At 55.0% G+C, this 21,786-nt stretch overlaps 1 protein-coding gene across 4 annotated transcripts in view; it reads left to right on the forward strand.

The window, feature by feature from the left end:
- Positions 1-20,700, forward strand: part of STK40 (serine/threonine kinase 40) — a 46,060-nt gene extending 25,360 nt beyond the window's left edge. For 3 of the 4 annotated variants that reach the window (XM_038757763.1, XM_038757764.1, XM_038757765.1), the window contains 8 exons: positions 193-336; positions 2,969-3,196; positions 4,915-4,967; positions 11,596-11,711; positions 15,884-16,028; positions 16,775-16,894; positions 17,557-17,641; positions 19,818-20,700. In XM_038757763.1, the coding sequence (XP_038613691.1) occupies positions 193-336; positions 2,969-3,196; positions 4,915-4,967; positions 11,596-11,711; positions 15,884-16,028; positions 16,775-16,894; positions 17,557-17,641; positions 19,818-20,036 (1,110 nt within the window). In that variant the 3' untranslated portion in view covers positions 20,037-20,700. The remainder of the gene's footprint in view (positions 1-192; positions 337-2,968; positions 3,197-4,914; positions 4,968-11,595; positions 11,712-15,883; positions 16,029-16,774; positions 16,895-17,556; positions 17,642-19,817) is intronic. The other variant, XM_038757766.1, reaches the window with a different exon arrangement.
- The last annotated feature ends 1,086 nt before the right edge of the window (positions 20,701-21,786 follow it).

A 21,786-nucleotide genomic window follows, 5' to 3' on the forward strand; every position in this document is an offset into this window, starting at 1 on the left:
ATCTCACTCGGTAAAGATCCCAGTTTAGACAGATTTGTCTGTGCATAAATTAAGCCCTAATTCCCGTTAAGAAAAACCGTGGCACCTTCGATGTGTATCAGAAGTTGAACGGGCAGCTGCTGTACTGGAAGAACATTGTTCGTTTGGGTTTAAAGGCGATCCAATAAGGCATTCTTTTCCCCTTTCCTTAAGATCCTCACACTGGAGGAGAGGGGGGACAAAGGGATAGAGACCCAGGAGGAAAGGCAAGGCAAGATGCTGTTACACACCGAGTATTCTCTGCTTTCCCTCCTCCACAATCAGGACGGCGTAGTTCACCACCATGGGCTCTTCCAGGTAAATGACGAAAGGGGGTTGGGGTTTGCGAGGCTGCTTGCCGTCTCCCCGGGGGAGGCGGCGGCTAGCCCAGTCGGGGCTTGGCTTTCCTCTTTCGAGTGGCCTGGGGTTCTCTCATGGTTACCCGCATGCCCCGTGATTAATCAGGACTCCGGGAAAGCAGCGAGAGAAGAGGACAAATCTGGGGGGGCACCGGGCATGCTAGCATCCTTGCAAAAGGATTGGCGGTGGCTTGGGAATCTAGCAAAAGTGTAAACAGTGGGCATTTCACCTAGAGAACACCATGCGTTCTTGGAAAAGCAACTTCTAGTGCGGGGAGAAGGTAGAGAAACAATTCAGCCAGCGATCTTGGGGCTCTTCTGGAGATTCTTAGGGAAGGGACGTAGTGTGTGCGTCTCGTTGCTCTGCCCAGGGTTTACGCGGGCAGCCGATAGATATCGTGACGACTACTACTAGGACGAGCGGCTATGAACTTGGAATTGGCCCAGGTGGAGTGGAGGATGAAATGGAGGGAAGTTAGAGTCTTCTAAAGGTCCTCTTCGGGATAGGTTTCTCTGCCAATTAACGAAGTGCCCACTTCCAGCCTGGAGACTGGCTGCTCTGCTTTGGGTAATAGGTCTGTGTGTGCTATTGCAGGAGAAGAAAGTAAGCAGCAAGCTGCTGTTCCCACACTGAAATTCAATGTGCTAATTAATCAGCTGCCCCTAAATGAGCCAGTTGAAAGGTTGTTAACGCCTTCAAAACAATAAAAATTTCCCTCAAAATGAAGTAATTACCAGGGGAGAAGGGAGGCTTGGAAGAGCAAGTCATCAGCGTTCACAGCACCCCTTCTGAATGCAGATGAACTCGGAACCAAAGTAATCCAAACCCAAATCGATACTGATCAGGCAGAGCATAGTATTGTTGCCCTTCATTTTTATGGTATTTGTTAAGTGCTTACTATGTGCCGAGATTGTACTAGATACCGTGGAGGATACTAGATGGTCAGGTCAGACACAGTCCCTGTCCCACTTGGGGCTCATAGTCTAAATTGGAGGGAGTAGAATTTAATTCCCATTTGACAGATGAGGAAACTGAGGCACAGAGAATTGAAGCAACTTGCCCAAGGCCACACAGCAGGCAAGTGGCAGAGCAGAGATAAGAATCCAGGTCCTCTAACTCCAAGGCCCGTGTTCTTTCCACTAAACCATGTTGCTGCCCTTATTTTTTTTAAATGGCATTTGTTAAGCTCCTACTATGTGCCAGACATTCTACTAAGCACTAGGGTAGATAAAAGCTCATCAGGTTGGACACAGTTCATGCCTCGCATTGGGGCCCACAGTCTTAATCCCCATCGTGTGTTGAGATAGCCGAGGCACAGAGAAGCTAAGTGACTTGCCCAAAGTCATACAGCAGGTCCTTCTGACCCCCAGGCCCATGGCCTATCCACTAGGCCATGCAGCCCTTCTTGGTTTAGTCTTGAAAAATAGCTGCAGAATACTCACTTAATGTCCAGTGACTTGGATTTGTTTTGAGACATTGTGCCTCAGAGCCACAGGGAGTTAATGAAGCAAATTTCAGTTTTTCTTAACCAAGACGGTAACACGAAAGAATAATCCTTATCTGTCCTTAAAAACTCATAGCCAAGATTTTAATTTGGGGCAGTCTCATCCTCTCCCTCCCCCCTGCAAAAAACCCCCATAACTCTAGACTGTGAGCCCGTTGTTGGGTAGGGATTGTCTCCATCTGTTGCCGAATTGTACTTTCCAAGCGCTTAGTATAGTGCTCTGCACACAGTAAACGCTCAATAAATATAAATGAAGGAAGGAAGGAAGGGACAAAAATCCCAAATCTTAATTGCAGTTTCTGACCTTCCTTTAAAAGAAATAGGTTGGAGAAGAGGGAATCGGTTTAAAAACTTCGATGACGTTGCTGTTGAATGGGATTATGTGCAGCCCCAGAGCCTTTGCAGATCTCTCTCTCTTTCTCTCTCTCCCTCTCCCTCCCCTTCTCCCCCAGCTAATAGTCCTCCTCTTTCAATGGCTGTGACCCTGGCACACCGCCTCTTGCAAGGAGGGGAAGGCTTTGATGCTTGAGCAGGAGTGGGGAAAATGGCCAACAGTTGGCAGGCGTCCATTACATGCAGCCCCGGTATTCCATTCCTTTGGATTCCGACAAAGACAGCGAGGTTAAGGTTAATGAGCAACAGGCGGTGAATTTTAGTCAATCAATCCATCATTGATATTTGAACGCTTACTGTGTGCAGAGAGCACTGTACTAAGCACTTGGGCTTGTTATATTGAGTTATGGTATAGCAGAGTTGATGGTTCTTTATAACCAGTGTTGCTCTGTGGTGACTGGCTTCTCCTAGAGACCTGGCAGATGGAAACCATGGTTCTTCATCAGCCGGTGGCATTTTCCAGGCTGAATAATATTGACTGTCTCCATAGCTATTCGGTTAAAATCCCACCAGCAAACACCCCCCTTTTGCCTCCGTCTCCTGCTTGCCTGTACACATGCCAACTGGTTTTTTAAAGATCCTCTGTCCTGATCCTTTTGTTCGCCGCCTCTCTCCCAAGAAGAGGACAGTCCGTGACCCCGGCTTTGTCCCCAGTCAGCATGCAAAAGATGGCTGTGTATGTTTCCTTCCCAGGATCGAGCCTGTGAAGTCACCGAGGACTTGGAATCCACCCGGATGGTCCGGAAAATGAAGAAACGCATCTGCCTGGTCCTCGACTGCCTCTGCGCTCACGACTTCAGTGACAAAACGGCAGATCTGATCAACCTCCAGCATTACGTCATTAAAGAGAAGAGGCTCAGCGAGAGGGAAACGGTGGTGATATTCTATGACGTGGTACGAGTGGTCGAAGCATTACACAAGGTAAAAAAAAAAAAAAAAAGAGCCCTCCCTCCCCCCCGCCCCGGGTGGGTGAGCATTTTGCAGCTATGCCCCCGGTCTGGACGGGAAAGGATAGCCTCAGGAGAGCCCCCTTAATGCACGGCGGGGATTCTAGAAAAGGAACGCCTTAGCTGCCATCGTAATGAAAAGGTTTTCAAGCCTTCAGTTTTACATCAGCCTTTGCCTGCTGATTTTCATGGCCTGGCCAGGCTCCCCCACTCTGTCCACCAGCGGCTTGGCAACTACCAGTTCAGGAAAGAAAACCCTCGGACTTGCTCTTAAATCAAGTGAAGAGCCAAAGTCCCGAATCACCGAAAACTTTCCACGTTTGAGGCTGTTGAAGTGCAGGAGCGGGTCAGAGCAGGCCCCAGGAAAGAAGAGACAAGGGTAAATAGAATAAAATTGATCCTGATGTTGAAATAGCCTGTCCTTAACCTCAAAAATCAATCTCTGCAAAACCACTGGGCATAAAAATAGCTCACGTACCAAGGCCTGAAACCCGTTGGCTTTTTGAATGGGTGGACCAGCCCCTCCTAGGGGAGGCCCGCAGGGGTCCGGTCAGCCTGTGAGGCCTGAGACCGTTGCCCAGGCCTCAAAAAATCAAACACGGGTCCCACTCAAACGGGCAGCACCCTTCTCCCCGTCCATACTGGGCACCCATCCCCTCAGGGATGGAGGAAGGAGGCGAACATCTCCCTCCCGTCAAGTGCCACAGTGCTGGGCCACTGGAGATGTGCCGAAATTCCCATCGGTTTGCCAGGACTACAAGTCCCAGGAGCCCAGCCCCTCCCTGTCCCCGCCTATTTGAAGGTGCTCCAGTCTTACTTTTCTAGGTCTCAAGCCAGGCTGAGCCTCAACACTAGCTCAGATGGGTGTGTACCGCCCAAGACGTGAGATGTCCTTGAGAATTCTCTGGTGTTTCTGAAGTTTGGAAGCCTGAGTTTATATGGTCCCTTCCCTGGTCCAGCCAGGTCTGCCCACCCATCCTCACAGAGGAATCCCTGAAGCGTCGGTAGTGAACATGGGTTCCTGAGCAGTCCTGGGATCTCCCCCAGCAACCAGTCCATCAACGGCCCCAGCTTGTAAAGGGGGAGCCCAGGGTTTTTTTTTGTTGTCGTTGTGGGGTTTTTTTGGTTTTTTTATGGTATCCGTTAAGCTCTTACTATGTGCCAGGCACTGTATTAAGCACTGGGGGAGATTCAGGCTTATCAAGTTGGACAAAGTCCCTGTCCCACATGGGGTTCACAGTCTTAATCCCCATGTTACAGATGAGGTAACCGAGGCTCAGAGAAATTAAGTGACTTGCCCACGGTTACGCAGTAGACAGATGGTGGAATGGAATTTGAACCCAGGTCCTTGTGATTCCTAGGCCCACGCTCTATCCAATAGGCCACGCTACTTCTTCCCCATTCTCCCCCTCCCCCCCAGCAAGGGAGAAGACTGACCTTGTAAGTATTGTGGTGGAGCTAAAACTGGAAACCTCACCAGATTAAAAGTTAGGAAATGATGGAAGTGGCCCACCTCGTTTTGAGATTCTACACTTACCAAAGGACCGAAAGCGATCGTTGGCTTGCAGAAAAATTGTAACTGCAAAATGTTACCAAGAAGAAGCCTAAAACCACCCAAGAAATCCCAGTCTGTAAAGATTGAATGAACTCAGACCCTCGTGCTCCCTATTTAAAGTGTCCTTTGTTTTCCAGAAAAACATTGTGCACAGAGACCTGAAACTGGGAAACATGGTGCTAAGCAAAAGGTAAGTTAGCTGACTCTGTTCTCCTAACACAGTGCCCTGGGGCCCTGGTGGCCCTCTCAGCCATCTCCTACTGGATTCCAGTGGCAGATAAACCCAAATGCCTCCCATGCCCCCTCTCTGTAAACTCTCACCCGATCAATCTGGTGACTCACTGGGAATGTTGCAAATGATGTGGGGAGATTTGGACACTCTTGCCTGCTGTTGTAAACAGCTGCCAACCTGTCTGTGCTCTTAGGACTTTCCAGTCTGGAACTGCATTCAGAGAGCCTGCCATTAAAGCGCGTTTCATTTGGGGGAACAGGAAGGAAAAAGTGTGTTTTGGTGGGAGGGTTTGTTTTTTAGTTGAGCTTTGTGGCCAGGGTGAAGCATCTGTTCATCTATCATAATGATTGTTCCAGTACACCTCTCTCCTTTGGAAACTCTGGCTCAGATTTGGGGTACTAGTTCCAACCGTCCGACCCCACCCTTGGGGATGGAGGAGTCTGGCATGAAAAGAGAAAGCTCGTCCTCTGCCACCCCAGGGTCATCTGCACCCTTGGCTGAATTGAGAGCATATGCAGTCATAGGGGTGTCGGTGAGCGCTTTCCTCTCCCTCGCCAGACCACTTGGCCGTGGAATTGCCCGACGACAAAAGCACTGAGTGGAGGGAAATAGAAAGATGCCCTCCCCTCCGAGCCAGTTGGCCTCATGGCAAATATAGGGCAAACTGCCGCTCTGGCAGACAGTCAGGCACAGTCAGAGAGCCTCAGGGAGCCCCAGCCCCACAAATGTGCGGTGGAGAATCTCTGGGTCTACCCACCCCTGGGCTGTTAGCAGCCCTTTTCTGTCACTGCAGCGAGCACCACCTGGGAATCTGGAAATCCAGCTGCGATCTCATCTCACTTCTCCGGCTCATCTGCCGGGGTAGTCTCCAGCCTGAGTGAATTAGCATCCGTTCCAGACTTCTCCACCGCCCGGCTAACTTGCTCTAATTCTTGCAGTCTTTAAGCCGAACCTTTTTATGCAGTTTTCCTTCACACAATTGATTTAGCAAAATTGCTCAATCTCCCACTGTTGGCAAGGGAGGGGAGCTGAAGAAATCTAATGACTGCCATTAACTAATCAGTTCAGAGGCAGGAGAGCAAAGAACTCCCTTTTCATGTTGAAGGGAAACAAAAATGGAGGGGGGGGGGGGGTGTTTTGTAAGAAGCACTTGGGGACCGTGATCCTTTTCACCCCTTCTGTGAAAAAGTGAAAGGATGGAGTTTCAGGCAGGGTTACGTGAGGTTTTGTGAAAGGGGTATCTTTTCCCGGGGAGGTGGAGAAGAGGCAGGAGAACCCCATACTAAGTTCCTAGAAAAGGAAAAAACACAGTGGCAGCCAAAAGGTCCATAACTGGAGCGTGACTCACACAGAGCAAATAACGCTGACGCAAATCCCCACTCTCTCCACTCACTCGCTCCTGTTGGAATGGAATTCTGAACCGCCGGGGTCCCGGGAGGCCATGCTACGTCCGGTGCTGCTTAGAGAGGCCGTTCCTCCCGGAATAGGAAAGCCTCAGAGGAGGAGGAAGAGGCAGCCCTGAATTCACCCCCTCATGGGGCTCACCCAGGCCTGCAGCCTGCTCTCCAAGAGAATCCTCTGATCCAACCGAGGCTGGAACCTGCTGGGAGGAGAGAGTGGCTCTCAAGTCGCCATGGAGGGCCTGGGGGCTGTTTTGGGGGTTTTGGGGGTTTTTTTCGACTGGCTCCTTCCACGGCCATGGCCCCCAGCAGAGTTCTCTTGGGCGTTTGCCCGCTGAATCTTTACCCCGCACAGTGAGGCCCCTTTCCCCTTGAATGTCGACTCTGCCGGTTCCTGTCAGGGCCCCTGGGGAAGTTCCATTCCCGGCCCCCATCAGTTATGCTGAATTCCTGCAAAGTGATCAGGACTTGGGACTTCCAACCTGACCAAGGCCTGGCAAACATCATCAGGGCGGTCATTCCACCTTAAATAGCCACCAGGAGACCCGAACCGGGGACCACCCCATGTGAATCCACTCCGAAGAAGCACTAACTTTTATTTTCAAGGGAAAGGATTCGCTTTAAAATTTGGTTGGAGCACATTTTTTTCCAGAATAAATGAGCCACATGGTGTTTTTTTTTTTTCCATTCTGCCTGGTTGTCTTTAATCCAATTTCCCTGCTCACCTGACTCTTACCATCTGACAACTAGCATCCGCCTCTCTCCCAAGTGCCGGTGTCTAGTTTTTCAGGATGGAATGCAGAGCTGAAAGGCCTGTCTTTGTTTCTTGCCGTAAGGCCTGTGCCAGCCCCTGCTTCCAGTTATTTCTGAAGGGCTCACTCAGACGCGTGCACGTGGCTAAGATGAAATTTCATCCGCCTGGCAGCCAACCCCACCTCTGTCTTTCACTTGACCCTGTGGCCAGGGTGCTTTTTATAACATGCCGGGTTCATGCTCCTCCTTCCCCAGTGCCTTATTTGGTTGTAAGATCCCTGCCCGGGTTACACTTCCTCTACTATGTCAACTCCAGAAAGAGGCAGCAGTTCAGCCTGGCCCCAAAGTCCTTCACTCTTCCTAGGTCCCGGCGTCCCCCCTACCATCTCAGGTTACTTTCTGGAACGCTATGACTCCGTATTGCCAGTTTGATTTGGCGATGGGAGAGCGTGGGGATCCACGTGGGTCACTGCCAGCCTGCTCCTTGCAGTCCACTCCCTACAGGAAGCTTCGATTCATTTTTGGATCGATACGGTTCTGGAGCCTCCCCAGCGGGGATCTCCGGGCTTTTGGGAATACTGCAGGGAAACTGGGGAGTCACTGGGCATGACTGGTTGTTTCCAGAGGAAACCAAGGTTACCCATCAGTACATTCAAACTGAGCCAGCCCTGTGTCACTGGGTGAGTCATGGGAATCTGAACCATCAGGTGAGTTAAGGAATCAAGTTGCAGATCCACTTTAGCCCTGTCAGAAAAGGCCCTGGAATTATTTATCTTTATTTTTTAAAAAAAGTGGTATTAGTACTATGTGCCAGACACTGTACTAAGCACTGGGGTAGCTACAAACTAATCAGGGTGGGCACAGTCCCGGTCCCTCAGTCTAAATCCCCATTTTACAAATGAGGGAACTGAGGCACAGAGAAGTGACTTGCCCAAGGTCACGCAGTAGACAAGCGACAGAGATGGGATTAGAACCCAGGTCTTCCGATTCCCAGGACCTTGATCTTTCCACTGGGCCATACTGCTTCTCAGGAGAATCATTCTGAGGGAAATGACCAGCTGCGGCCCAGGTTTCAGGGAACGAATCTACCAACTATTACAGTCATACTCTCCCAAATTCTTAATACAGTGCTCTGCACACAGTAAGTACTCAAATGTGATCGAGTGGTTCAGTGGGACTCCCTCTTTCCCACCAAGGAGCGTGGCCACCCTCAGCTTTGAAGGAAAGTGTCTTTGGGAGCACATCTTGCCCCAGAATTTATGACTGTAACTTAAAGCCCAGGGCAACTCAAATGGCAAGAATTACCAAGGAAACCAGCTGCCATCCCCGCAGGTATTGGGAAACTGCCTAGAAATCATTTTCTTTAGCCCCCAAGCCATTTGGGGGCATTTTTTTCACATGCATTTTGCTAAATTTACCCGTGACACTTATGGTCTGGACTTGGTTTAATTAACAGGACTGTGAAATGCTATAGTGCAGTGTCTGCTGCAAAGTCGGCTTCCTTAAGTGTAGCCCCTTTAGTCGGCCTGATTTCTCTGGCCATGAAAACAATATAATTCCCATCAGTCGAATCAAAAGGAGATTGTTTTTCCTCATGTTTGTCTCTTTTTTAATACTCCAAAAAGAGATAGAGGAGCAAAACACTGTGGCCTTTCTAAGGGCTCAGTCTGGCAAGAAACGGGGATGGGCAGGTGGCCTGGCCTCAGTGGTCCTGGCAACAGCAGGGGGAGAAGACCCATCTGGCAAAGAGCCCTAAACCAGGCACTCCGATCGACAAAGACAACTCCCTCTGACCTCATTCAGGTTCGTCTGCAGCCTGCCTGATGGGGGACTCTTGACACATTTGCTTCCTGTCCTTTTCCTCCCTCACTTCTGGAAGCCTCTTCCCCCTCCCCCTCCTGACTTCCGGAAGACGCCAGGCCGAGATGGGCCATACTGGGAAAACCTGGCCCGAGCTGAGCCCTGGCACTGGTGCCCAGTGGGCCCCAGTCTCATTACCCAAAAGCAGCACTCCTTCTCCTTGGCACCTTCACTCATCTGCAGTTGTCCGGTGAGCTCCTCAGATCAACATCCACAAAGACTCTCTCATTTCCTGCCGGCCCCATATCGGACAAGCCCACCGGATGTTCACAATGTCATCTAGACCATTACAGCCCCTCTCCCCCCGCCCCTCCTGAGGAAGCATGGAGTTGCCAGGGACATCCTAGCTCAGCCCTCACCACATCCAGCCCGTCTTTAAAGGGGTTCAGCCTCCCCGCATCTCAGAGCCCTGATAGGAAGGGTGGAAAGATGCCAGATTCCACTAGTCTGCAGGATCTGCTGATGGCTTGCGTCTTTCAGCTTCTCTCGGTGGGCTTCAGAGCCAGCCCAACCCCCTGTCCAAAGTGTCGGCTTCCAGTGGTCGGGTCGAGGTGGGCGAAAGCGAATCCCTTATCAAGCGGCCTGCACGCTCCCTTTCCTCTCTGAGCTCAGCGACTTTCTCCGGGCTGGCTGGCTCTGACCCCTGGCCGGTGTCCCCCCCCAGTCGCCCCGGTACGATACCCCCTCTACCAGTTACTTTCTAGAAAAGCTGGAACGGCGGAGGACGGATCTCGGCTCCCGAAAATCTGTCTGCCTATTAAGGTCTCTCCCCAGCACAGCCCCTTGTGCTGACACTGTGCCAAAGCTGGATTCTATAATTACAAATGATATGTTAAGTGGTGACTGAATAATTCCAGGCAATCCCTAGCATTTGCGCGTCTGTTCGTCGACACACCGAGCGCTGAAATTACCAGCCAAGCAGGGGCCTTGGGGAGGGGGTGCGGGGGGAGCTGGGTCGTCGTCGCCTTCTCTCGTAAAAGGCGGTACCACCTCTCAACAGTGAAGATGAATGGAAGTCTCAGGCTCATGAATTCCTTTCTGAATTCTGGGGCCCAAACTCGGAGACTGGAGCAGTGGCATGTCCCCCTTCCCTCCACCCCCGGGTTGGCTTTTGGTTACCGGTCTGTGGTGCAACACTGTCGGATTGGGTCCGACCTAATTAGCTTCTACCCATCCCAGTGCTTAGAACAGTGTTTGACACAAAGGAAATGTAAGAAATGCCATTAAAAAAAAAAAAAGCCCCACCACTGATGAAATAAACTCTGCGTGCTCGGACTTGAAAATAGTGTTTCCAAGAGGCAGGAAAGGGCTCCGTTCCAGGTGACGAGGTGAATGATTTTGGGTAGTCCTTCCCCTGCTCCCCCCACCCCACCCCCCAACCCAATCTGGTTCTGTAGGTGAAGGGTGACTAAATCCTGCTCCGGTAGGGTGCAAGTTCACCAGGCACAGAGACTGCTAGTGGGAGTGTACGCTCCCCTCCAGAAAGTCTCTGGGTTCCTGTTTTGAGGAAAATTAAATTGCTCACCTAGGTCATGGCCAATACCTTTCTGCCAGGAAGAGAGCCTTGACTCTGGAGGAAGCGCCTCAAGGGAAAGGAATTCTTTTTTTTTTTTTTTTGCTGCTCTTGTTTCTGGGCCCTGACTAAGTTTTTATCTCTTCTGACTCAGGTCTGGTGGTAGGATTAAGAAAATTGCCATTAAGTTCGCGCATTTAAAACCTGAATGTCTTTCGGAACTGTGGGCTTTTATCTGAGAGCAGAGCCTGGGGCCCATGGGCTAACTCTCAGCAGGTGTTCTGCCACTACCCCTGCGACACCCCCCGCTCCAACCTATCCCCCCTCAAATCGGACAGATACGTTTTGTGAAGGAAGGTTTGGCCCAGTCGACAGCAGAGCGGCAATGAGTCAGGTGCGTGCTGGGCGAGAGGTTGGAAGTGGCCCAGTCAGCCAGAATTCCACAGAAGCTGCAAGTCTTTGCTCAGAACAGCCCGGTCTGTCCCTTCTTAGCCCGAGCCCGGGTCAAGCCGAGCTCTGGGACAAAGCTGCATTTGAATCTAGCAGCCTTGGATATGTAGTCACTCTGCCACACGAGCCCAGTGAGTTTGCCTGTGGGTGTGGTCCTCTCTCCCATGCAAGGAGCTTCTGGGGGTTGTGATGCCAGCAGCCACGGAGGCCACCGAGCGCACGTGTATGCTAATGCGTGGCCCCAAACCTAGCCCCAAACTGGGGGTGCAGGGTTTCTGGCACCACCCAGATGCTGGAAAAGATCCAGCCAGCCTTAGACTTGGCAGGCCCAAGGACACTGATGAGCCCTGCTAGAGCCGCCCCTCAGCCGGAGTGAATAATAGACGCCTCTCAGCCTGTTAGAAAGCATGCTGCTGTCGGTGCCGTTCCCAGCTGAGTGACTCTTCCCCGCCTCCCCGTGAGGCTAGCGCCGACTGACGTCTGCCCCATACCCGAGCCTTTCCCGAAACGGATTGCGACACGATTCCTGGTGGGCGTTTCTCCAGAAGACATTCGATGGGTGTTGGCAAAGGTGCCGATAGCCTCCTAACCCTCCTGCTCCTCCCCTCAGGACTCACAGGATAACCATCACCAACTTCTGTCTCGGAAAGCACCTGGTGAGCGAGGACGACTTGCTGAAAGATCAGAGAGGGAGCCCGGCCTACATCAGCCCAGACGTCCTCAGCGGTACGTGTCCGCCGCGGACCTTGGGACGCATGGGGGTGCCAAGCTGTGAGTCAGAAAGTGAACTGCCTGCTGAGTCTGAATAGATGCCACCGCAGGGATGGCAGGCTTCGCCTCGGACTTCCCCGCCTTACCAGTGAGGAGAGAGACCTGTCCCATGCCAGGCTGTGACCCCTAGTAGGTGGAGGAGAAGGGAATCTGAGCCCAACCAGAAGCAGGGCCCCAGCCGGCTTCTACAAATGTTCAGGTGCCCTTGGGGCTCCTGGGAGTTGTAATAATCAGTTAATCAGTGGTATTTATTGAGTGCATACTGTGTGCAGAGCACTGTTCTAAGCGCTTGGGAGAGTACAACACAACAAAGTCGGTAGGCGTGTTTCCTACCCCCAAGAAGTAGTAATAATCGTGGTATTTGTAAAGGGCTTACCATATGTCCAACATTGATGTAGGCACAGAGTGTTTCATCTCAAACACAGTCCCCATCCCTTGTGTGGCTCACGGTTTAAGGCTGTAGCCTCAGTCGGTCGCCCCTCCGAGCCACCCGGCCCCGAGGGGGCTGGAAACGGGTTTGTTGGGGTGGAGGAACCACTGCTGTTGATCTGACCTGATCTGACCCAATGAGATTTAATCTGGTGCTAGTGCAGGGTACGCTTGTGGTCTTGGGTCTCCCAGGCAGGGTTCAAGTCTCGGTGGCTTGTTCAAAAAACCCATTCCTTCACCTCAGCCCAGGAAATCTCCAATCCAGAACATTATTCTTCTCCAGCCGCTGGACCCTATAGTATTTACCAAGTGGTTACTGTATGCCAGAGCACTAGGCTGAGCACTGGTTTAGATACGAAATAATCAGACCAGACACAGTCCCTGTTCCTCTCAGAGCTCCCAGTCAGTTGAGGCCCAGAGAAGTTAAGGGACTTGCCTAAGGTCACCCAGCAGGCTACTGGCAGAGTTGGGACTAGAACATGGGTTTCCTGAATCCCAGCATCCTGTTCTTTCCATTAGACTACACTACCAGGGAGGGCTTTCCAGCCCCCTAACTGTGCAGAGAGAGCAGGAGGAAACCCAGGTATCCTGGCCACCAATTGGGTTTTGGATAAAGTTCTCTCCCACCGGGCCCTGTGGCTTGCCACCTGGATCACCCCTCCAACTTGCCTCATGTCTCTGGGTTGTGGGGCAGGTCATAAGGGTGAAACCGGGTCTCTCCTGGGACTCAGAGCCATCCGGAGCAGGACAGCTCCAAGACTTTTCTTGTCCTGCCACTCCCACTGTCTTTCTGGACTAGTTGATCTCTCTCTTTTTTTTTTTTTTTTAACGGTATTGGTTAAGCGCTTACTATGTGCCAGCCCCTGAACTAAGCACCGAGGTAGATGCAAGCTAATCAGGTTGGACACATTCCACCTCCCGCCTGGGGCTCACAGTCTTAATCCCCATTTTGCAAATGGGAGAACTGAGGCCCAAAGAAGTGAGGTGCCCAAGGTCACACCCAGACTAGTGGCAGAGCCGGAATTATAACCCAGGTCCTTCTGACTCCCACTACACAATGCTGCTTCCTCTTCTCGTCTCCTCTCCCGGGAGCCTGTCCTAGGTTCTGACCTTCTCTTGGCCTCGCCAGCTCCTGAGAGAGGAAACAGCAGCCATCTCCAAGCCCCTTGGGGTTACTAGAAGAGGGAATACTACTAGAGGGACAGGAAGGCCGGCTGGAGGGATCGCTTTTCCAGAAGTCTGCTTTCAGGGCTGGAGGTGGCGAGCTGCATGAGGAAACCGTCCTCAGCCGCCGCTCCTCCCCGCTCAGGCCAGCCCACCCTTCCGGGGAAGGGCCACAGTGTCACGAGGGCAGGGAAAATGGGTATCGGGAAAGAGCGGTGGAATGTCCCCAAATCTTTCCCCTGAGCCCCAGAGGCTCGACTCAGAGTTTCAGGTTGCCCAAGTGACCCACCGGGAGGAAGCCCAGGTATCTGGGGGGGCCCCGCGGGCAGGGGCAGGCGGCAGGGGAGCCAGCCAGAACCTGCGAGGATCAGCCGGAACACGTCCCAGGCCGGCGGCCCCAGAGCTGAGCCCCAGCCACCACCTCGAGAGGCACGTGCACAACTTCAGACCGGTGCCAGAGATTGATTGGCAGTCCGGGCAGGAACAGGTGGCCTCGTTTGAGAGTAGCAGAAGCTGTTTGGATCTCCCTGCTGTCGTCTCCAGCCTCCCCCTCTGTCTCCGCTAGCCTCCCCGGTTGCCAGAAAGAGGGGGCGGGTGGGGTTGAGCGGGAGGGGTGAAGTTAAGGTGACTGCGCTAACAGAATCCAGGGCTAATGGCTCTCCCGCTCCCCGTTATCGGGGGGGAAATGGCTCCCACCTCTTGCAGGGACTAGCCAGTGGGAGAATCTCCCTGAACGAGCCCACCCAATCTTGGCTCTCTTTGGGTGGGGGTAGGTCAGTGCAGTGGAAACTGCCCGGCTTCACAGGGGAAACAGATCTCTGTTCCCGTTAGTCTGGGGCCTATCCGGGCTGTCTGCGTTGGAAGGGCGTTGGAAGTGGTGGCAGCTCCGTGATCTCTTCTTTCCTCCTCTGTAAGTCACTTAAAAGCCGGCACCCCAGGCTACCTCTGGGCCTGGAACCGGAGGCGGAGGAAGCCCACGAGGGGCCAGAATCATCAGCTTTTGCCCACCGGCTGGCCACTGAGACCCTTCTCCTCCGGGCCTCTGTGGGGAAGACTTGTCCCCACCCCCATCAGAAAAGAGGTCTCAAGATCGAAAATAGTCTTCCTTTGTTTAAAGAGAATTTGCTCCGTCGTCACAGGCAGCCTGAGCTGAGGGAAAGAGAAAAGAGAAAGAGCTCCCTAATCTCCACTGTCGGGGAGAGGGGGCGGGAGAGGAAGCTGGACTTGTCTGTTTTTTAGGTATCTTGGGGAGGAACAGTCTGCTCGCCTAGCATGTGACATGAATTTTAGAGCTGCTAGAAGTGTCTCTTCAGAGAATGCCTGCCCAAGTGGGAGGGAAAAGGAAGAGGGGAGGCTAGAATGCCTTTCTTTTTTTTTTGCCGGGGCTGGGGGGACGGGACGGTGGTTGGGAGAGCTACACAAAGCTAAGAATAATTAGTACAAATAATGAATACTGCAGTGGTGACTCATGGAGTGAGTCACAGAGGAAATTGTACACTTAATCCCGTTTTGTGGTACAGCAGTGGTGATCTGAATTTTCGACCTTCATGCGACTGTGTTATTGGTGATGTGACTGAAATCGTGATTCCCAAACCGTTTTTCATCCAGCGCAGCTGAGGGAGCCGTGGGAATGGGGGAAGCCGGGGAACTGGCCTGGGGGAATGCCTGTGGGGGTGGGAAAGGCGGTCGCCAAAGAGCCATTTACGGTTAAAACCAAAATGCCAAAAAGAAAAACAAAAACCAAACCACCCCCAAAGGAAACCCAAAAATCTCAAGCAACCGTGTATCTGCAGTGGCAGGAAAAGCCGAGGATCCTAATCCTGTCAATTACCAGGGCTCTCTAGAGCTATGGTCCGGTGGCTCTAGAGTCCACAGTGTCCAGCCCTCCTTCCCCCCCATACCCCGCTTTATCGATAAAGCTGTGTACCCTCCGACCTCTCACTCCAGGGCTCAACGCCCTCAGTTGGGGCGGCTGCCCGGAGTGAACTGGATGGGTCACTGCCCTGCAGGCCCAGCAGTGGGGGCAGGCTGACCCAGAGTGGACGCCGAGTGCCGCCTCCGCCCCCAAACAGCTCTCCGCTGACCAAGCCAAAGCCCTTCCACCTCTCCCCACGCCCCCCTCATTCGTACAGCCAGCTCACCGACCAGTTCCCTGGTTTCTCCTGTGATTGGAGAAACCCCATCCTGTTGGCCCAGAAGATTAGGAAGCTTTCTGTTGGTCTGGGCAGCCAGAAATGGAGACAGAGAGAAACCGGGTAGCGGATGAAGAGGGATTCTGAGTCCTCCAAAACGGAAGCGCTTGGTCCTTCCTCCTTCAGGATTCTGATGGACTCTGCCCTCGGAAGCGTGATCCTTGGGGCATTCCCGGGGGAAGCGGAGGGCCGGCGGGGAGTTGGGCCGGCTCTCCCGGGCACAGCTGCGAGGAGGCTCGTGGCGGGGCCGAGGTTGGCCAGGGGCCTTGTGGGGCAGGGCAGACATTGGGTTTGGGCCCCGAGTCGCGGCTAACGAGATGTGTTTTCCGTCCTTCCTGGCAGGCCGGCCGTACCGGGGGAAGCCGAGCGACATGTGGGCGTTGGGGGTGGTGCTGTTCACCATGCTGTACGGACAGTTCCCCTTCTACGACAGCATTCCTCAGGAGCTCTTCCGCAAGATCAAAGCTGCAGAGTACATGATCCCCGAGTGAGTCCCCCAAGACCCCCAGACAAGCACCTCCCGACACACACACACCTGTAGATGTCTGTCCGTCCCACTCTTACTGCTGCCCAAGCCCTTGAGGTGCCACGACCTGAGCAGAGTCACCCCAGGGATCTTCTCCCCACCAAAACGGTGCCCAAGGGGCAGGGGGAGCATCCCAGGACACTGGTAGCGACGAGAGGGAAGCTCACTCCCTCCAGCTGCTGAGAGGGCTTCCTTCGAGAAACAGCGTGGCTCAGTGGAAAGAGCAAGGGCTTTGGAGTTAGGGGTCATGGGTTAGAATCCCAGATCTGCCAATTGTCAGCTGTGTGACTTAGGGCAAGTCACTTAATTTCTCTGGGCCTCAGTTCCCTCACCTATAAAATGGGGATTAAGACTGTGAGCCCCCCGTGGGACAACCTGATCTCCTTGTAACCTCCCCAGCTCTCTGAACAGTGCTTTGCACATAGTAAGCGCTTAATAAATGCCATCATTATTATTATTATTATCTGGAGGAGGAGGAAGAGGGAGGACCCTCTGAATGGGAACTGAAGTTAAGGAGGAGGGATGTGATTTTCAGTTTATTGAGGCCTCTGGTGAAGCCCTATTGCTTCCCCTCTCTTCACCATCCTGTCCCACCTTCCCACACTGCAGAACGAGGGGCCCCCCACTCGCCCGCTTTCCATATGTCTGTCCCTGACTCAGCCTTCTGAAAACTGCTCTCCTCTCTGTCCCCTCTCCCCCGGTGGCAGAGATGGGCGGGTTTCTGAGAACACCGTGTGTCTCATCCGGAAACTGCTGGTCCTCGATCCCCAGCAACGCTTGGCAGCCTCCGAGGTCCTGGATTCCCTCAGCTCCATCATCGCGTCATGGTGAGTGGCCGGGCGGGCTGAGAGTGCCCCCCCGCCCCCCTTCCCGGGAGTCCCCAGCTGGCTCGACCCCCGGCACCCTGGCACCCGGCCGGGTCTCGGCCACCAGCGAGGAGCGTGACGTGAACGAGGCTCCGGGCCAGGCGGAGGCGGCCGGCCCCCGCGTCCTGGAGTCGGGGGCGGGAGGGGAGGCTAGGACCCGGTGCTGGCTTTGCCGATTCCCGGGCCAGGAATCCCGATCCAGTGGGAAGCTCCGTTCTGCCTGGAAGATTCCGCCTGCCCAGCGTCCTCCCCCAACACACCCAGGGGGTCCCTGCGTCTGCCCCCGGCCACTCTGATCTCCTCCAGGCAGGACCCGAGCCCTCTGACGGCACGTCCCAGCAGGCGGCCCCCAGCACGCACTCAACTGTTTGGGAGCTATTGCCTGCCCCTGACTTGAAGGGCCCAGCCAAGACCTCCCGAGGTTGGTGACTCTGTCTCCCCCGGGGGCATCCTGGCTCTGCCTTGCCCCTGCTGGGGCCCGGGCTCCCTAACCACCCCTTCCAGGAGCTGCAGCGCCAGGTGGGCACGGCGGGTGAGGGCCGCGAGGAGCCGGGTGAGCCGCAGAGAGGGCCGGGCATCCCCATGGTGCTGAAGGGCCGGGTGCGCTCTCTGTCCCCCCACAGGCAGTCCATGTCCTCCCTCAGCGGTCCGCTGCAGGTGGTTCCCGATATCGACGACCAGATGAACGGCTCGGAGAGCGCCCAAGAGGTGAGAGGACGGCCGGGCCCGGGCCCAGGGGCCCCTCCTGGAAAACCGTGGGAGTGTGTCTGGGCCATGTGGGGGTCGGGGGCTGGAGGAGACAGACAGACAGACACACACACTCCCCGCACTCCCCTGCCGGGCCAGGTAGTGCCATGGATCCCGAGAGAAGATAGGACTATTTTTAAAAGTAAGCCCCTGGTTTTGCACCTCTGCCCAGCCCCCCGGCCGCCCCCAGACTCCATCCAAATGTGAGAGCCGGGTCGCCCCGCTCCAAGCCGCCAAAACCAAACTCTCTCAAGCTTGTCTCATAGCCGCGGTGGAAGGAGGCCGTCGGTTTCATCCCCCTCATCTCCCCCTCCACCCCCAGAAAGGAAGCAGCAGGGTCCCCGGTGATGCCACAAGCAGCCCAGCCCCTCTCCACCAAAGCTGGGTTCCCAGTCAGCCCTAGCGGTCCTCCTCACGCCGTCCCTCTTGCGTCTTCGGTTTAAGTTCCCCTCGACACGTCGTTTCTCTGCCTCTTTCTGACTCATCCGGTTTCTCTCAGCCTTTCCTGCTTTTCGGTTTTCTGATGACTCATTCTGTCCCTTTTCGTTCCCTCCATGTTGGCTTCCCCCCACCCCACCCGCCCCGCTTCCTCCCTCCCCCGCGCCTCCCGGGGTGTGTTGTTTTGTTGAGGGAGTTTCGAATCTGCCTTCGGTGTGGGCAGCCGGCGGCCGGGTCAGCCGGGGACGGCTCTCGCCCGTGGGATGCCACCCGGCAAGGCGGGAGGCTACGGAGATCTGAGGGTCCTTGCTGCCGTAGCTCCTCGGGTGGACCTCGGACTTGAGCGACCCTCACCGGCCCATGGGTAGAGAGAGAGATGGTAGAGGCTGGGCCTAGGCTGGACAAAATGTCCACCATATCCAACCCTTTTGGTCCGTCGGTCTCTCCCTCTCTTTCTCGCTCTCTCTCGCCCGGGAAATGACAGCTGAAAACTTCCTATGAGGAAGGTCAGACATGCCCAATGAACCCAGGGCCCAAGAGGGTGAGGAGCTGTCCCCAGCAAAATCAAATACCCTAGCCTTTAGCCCCATCTACCCAGCCTCTCATCCTGCCTCTTGGGTCTTTGAGAATAACTGCTGTAGTCAAGGAAGCGGTTGGACTTACTTCAGGATAGTCCCCCTGCATGCTCATTTCCCAGTGAAGGCTCAGAAAGAAAAGTTGTTCAGCTGTACTACTGCTGCTGCTGCTCCAGTATTGCTGACCCTCTCCCCACCCCTCCAGCCCAGGCCTCAGGGGGCAGATCCAGTTGCCCCCTCCCCACATATCTCGGTTTCCTTTCACACCCTCGACCCTGCCTAGTCCCCAGAGCAGCCCTGGGGAGGGTGGCCTCGGTGGGTCTCCAACCTCACCTCCTTGAAGGCAGAGGCCCTGGGCAGGGCCAGGTGAGGGCCAGACTCCCAAGTGAGTTTTGCCCGTCAGTCAACCCTGAGGTCTCGTGGCTCAGGCGGGATGTCGCCGGCCGGCTGCCGGGCCCTGGGAACCAGGAAGTGGCCAGCGGGTTTTGGTCGTGCCGGGCAAGTGAGCATCCTGCCTTTAGTCAGCCAGTTTGGGGCAGGGCGGGCGGTGGCTTCTCCCACGGTGGCTGGGGATAGGAGCAGGCACCCAGATCCCACCCTCCCTCGCCCTCCGTGGTGCTTGGCTGAGCCAGGGCCAAGGCGCCCGGGGAAAATCTGACAGACAGCGAAGGCCCAAGGCTGGGGGATTCCACCAAGCCCTGCCCCACATCCTCCCGGCCAGAGAGGCGGTGGCGGTGGCCAGCTGGGGAGAGGTCACGAGTCGGTGGCCCGGCTCTGATCCGCTCTACCTGCACGGTGGGGATTGGGCCACCTCAAGCCTGCCCCTCCTCCTTGGCTGTGTGTGTGGGAGTCCCGTGGGTGCCGCACTGGCTTGGGCATTGGGGGGCTCAGGGCTCTCCTTGAGTAGTGACCCTCGCCAGCCCCATGGGGGGCACTGACTCTGCTCAAGAGAAGGCAACAGTGCCTCAGGACAGGATGAGACCCCCCTGGCCAGGTTTCTGGGTTTTGGGGGTGGGAGTGGGATCTGGGGCTCCTGGGTTCTGGTCCGTGTTAGTGTGGCGCAGGTGGCTGATGGCTCCCGGGGGAGAGGGCGTGGCCCCTCCCTCACCCGCTCTCACCCCCAGGCCAAAGTGACAGAAGAGTGTTCCCAGTACGAGTTCGAGAACTACATGCGGCAGCAGCTGCTGCTGGCGGAGGAGAAGAACTCACTGCCTGAGGCCAAGGGCTTTCTGCAGAAGCGCCAGTTCGGGAACATCCCGCCCGTGCGGCGTCTGGGCCACGACGCCCAGCCCATGAACCCGCTGGACGCCGCCATCCTCGCCCAGCGATACCTTCGGAAGTAGCCCGCCGAAACCCCGGGCCCCCACGCAGCACAAGCGCCGGCCGCCTCCCGGACTCAAGAACAACAGCAATAGCGGGGGCCGCCCCCGCCCCGAGAGAAATGTAGCAGTTTGACCTAAGCTCCGGGCCGGGCCCACGTTCCCTCATGGCTGTGGGGAGAGAGAGAGAGAAAGAGAGCGGGAGAGAAAGAGGACTCCAGAACGCATTTCGGAAGCAACCCTCGCACTCACACTCTGCTGTCTCCTGGAATGATTTTTTTTTTAATCCGAAAGCCTAGACAACTAATCTGCTTTTAATCATGACTTTTTAATCTACCTCTGTCTTTTTAACCGTGCCGTTCTGTGGATCAAATAGAACGGAAGAGCAAGGAGCCCTCAGAAACCACCATCGGCAACTTAGCACGAGCCTTGGCTCGCAAGGCCCTCAAGCCTGGGGCGATGCCCCTGCCAGGGGGCGGGCCGGGGGACAGCTGGGGTGACCGGGCCACCTGGCTGGAATAAGCTTGTCGTCATTTCTGGGTTTTAGGCAAGCCTACCCATTTCTGAAAACCTCTCCCTTCCCCGCCTGTCCGTGTCTCTCCCCCACGGAACCCCCGTCACTCCCTCCCACTTGGACAAACCTTCGTCTCGTCTTAAGCCTGGTTCAAATATATTTATTTTTGATAAACGTGGTTGCTCTCCAGTTTCTAAGTAGCACTGCCCTGGGCCGTGTCCCCGAGCAGCAAAAAGACCAGGGCGGGGGTCGTCCCCGGTGGGCAAGGCAGGCCGGGGGGCCAAGAGGTCGATTGGCCTTGGAGATGGTCTCTGAGGAGGCCCCCGCCCCGTCCCCCCCAGGAGCCGACAAAGGTTTGCAGATGCCTCAAGCCCTGGACTTGACTTCGCTCTTAATTTCCGGTGATTTTTTTTTTTTCATCTTTTAAAGGATATATTATTTGATCTCTTTCATTAGCTAGCTAATGTGCAGTAAATGTGCATTCATTCTTATTTTAACTTCTTCGCACTTCGTCGAGGTACAGATATAATATATGACTTATAATGTGAAAAAGTTCCCCAGAATAGGCAGGCTGAATGGGCTTGTGGAGAGGGGGAGGGGTGTGTGAGGGTGTGGGTGTGGTTTTGTTTTAGCTCCGATTGCTGTGTGGTGTCAGACATTTCTACTGTAACTTACTCCCCTGTTGTCGTCCCGACTCTCGCGTCGTACAGCCGTGCGCGGCTCACACGGTTGTGCGGTGTCTCTGTCTCTCTGTGCCTCTCCCCGGGCCGGGCCCGGAAGAGGAAGCGATTGGTGTGGAGCAGGTTCTGGTGTGAGAAGGCACTCGTCCTCTTCCTTCCTGAGCCTAGTTTTTGTGAACCAGATGCCTGTCTTGCCACATGGACGTTCTCTCCCAAAAGCCTGCCCAACCAACGCTGCTCGGTCCGTCCCGGTCTCTTCCGCCGGACAGATCCGCCCGGGCCCATTTTGGAGGCCTGGCCCAAACCGGCTGCTGCTTCTGCCTTCCCCCGCACCCAGGGAGCCTCATTCCCGTCGGACCCTGCCCGCAGGATCCCCAAGCCCAGGCAGAGAGGCCAAAAATGCCCTCGGTCTGGGCGACCGAGGTCCCCAGAGGCGGGGGCAGGCTTTCTGCCGGGCACCCCCCGGGACGGGCCCACTGAGGGACCACCAAATCTCAGGATGCTCCCGGAGCAACTCACCCAGGGCCTCTGCCTTCAGCCCCCGGGACCATCCCCCCCTCCCCTAAAGCCGGCTGAGGAG

The sequence above is a fragment of the Tachyglossus aculeatus genome, chromosome 16 (genome assembly GCF_015852505.1).
Source record: "Tachyglossus aculeatus isolate mTacAcu1 chromosome 16, mTacAcu1.pri, whole genome shotgun sequence".
Classification (NCBI taxonomy): Eukaryota; Metazoa; Chordata; class Mammalia; order Monotremata; family Tachyglossidae; genus Tachyglossus; species Tachyglossus aculeatus.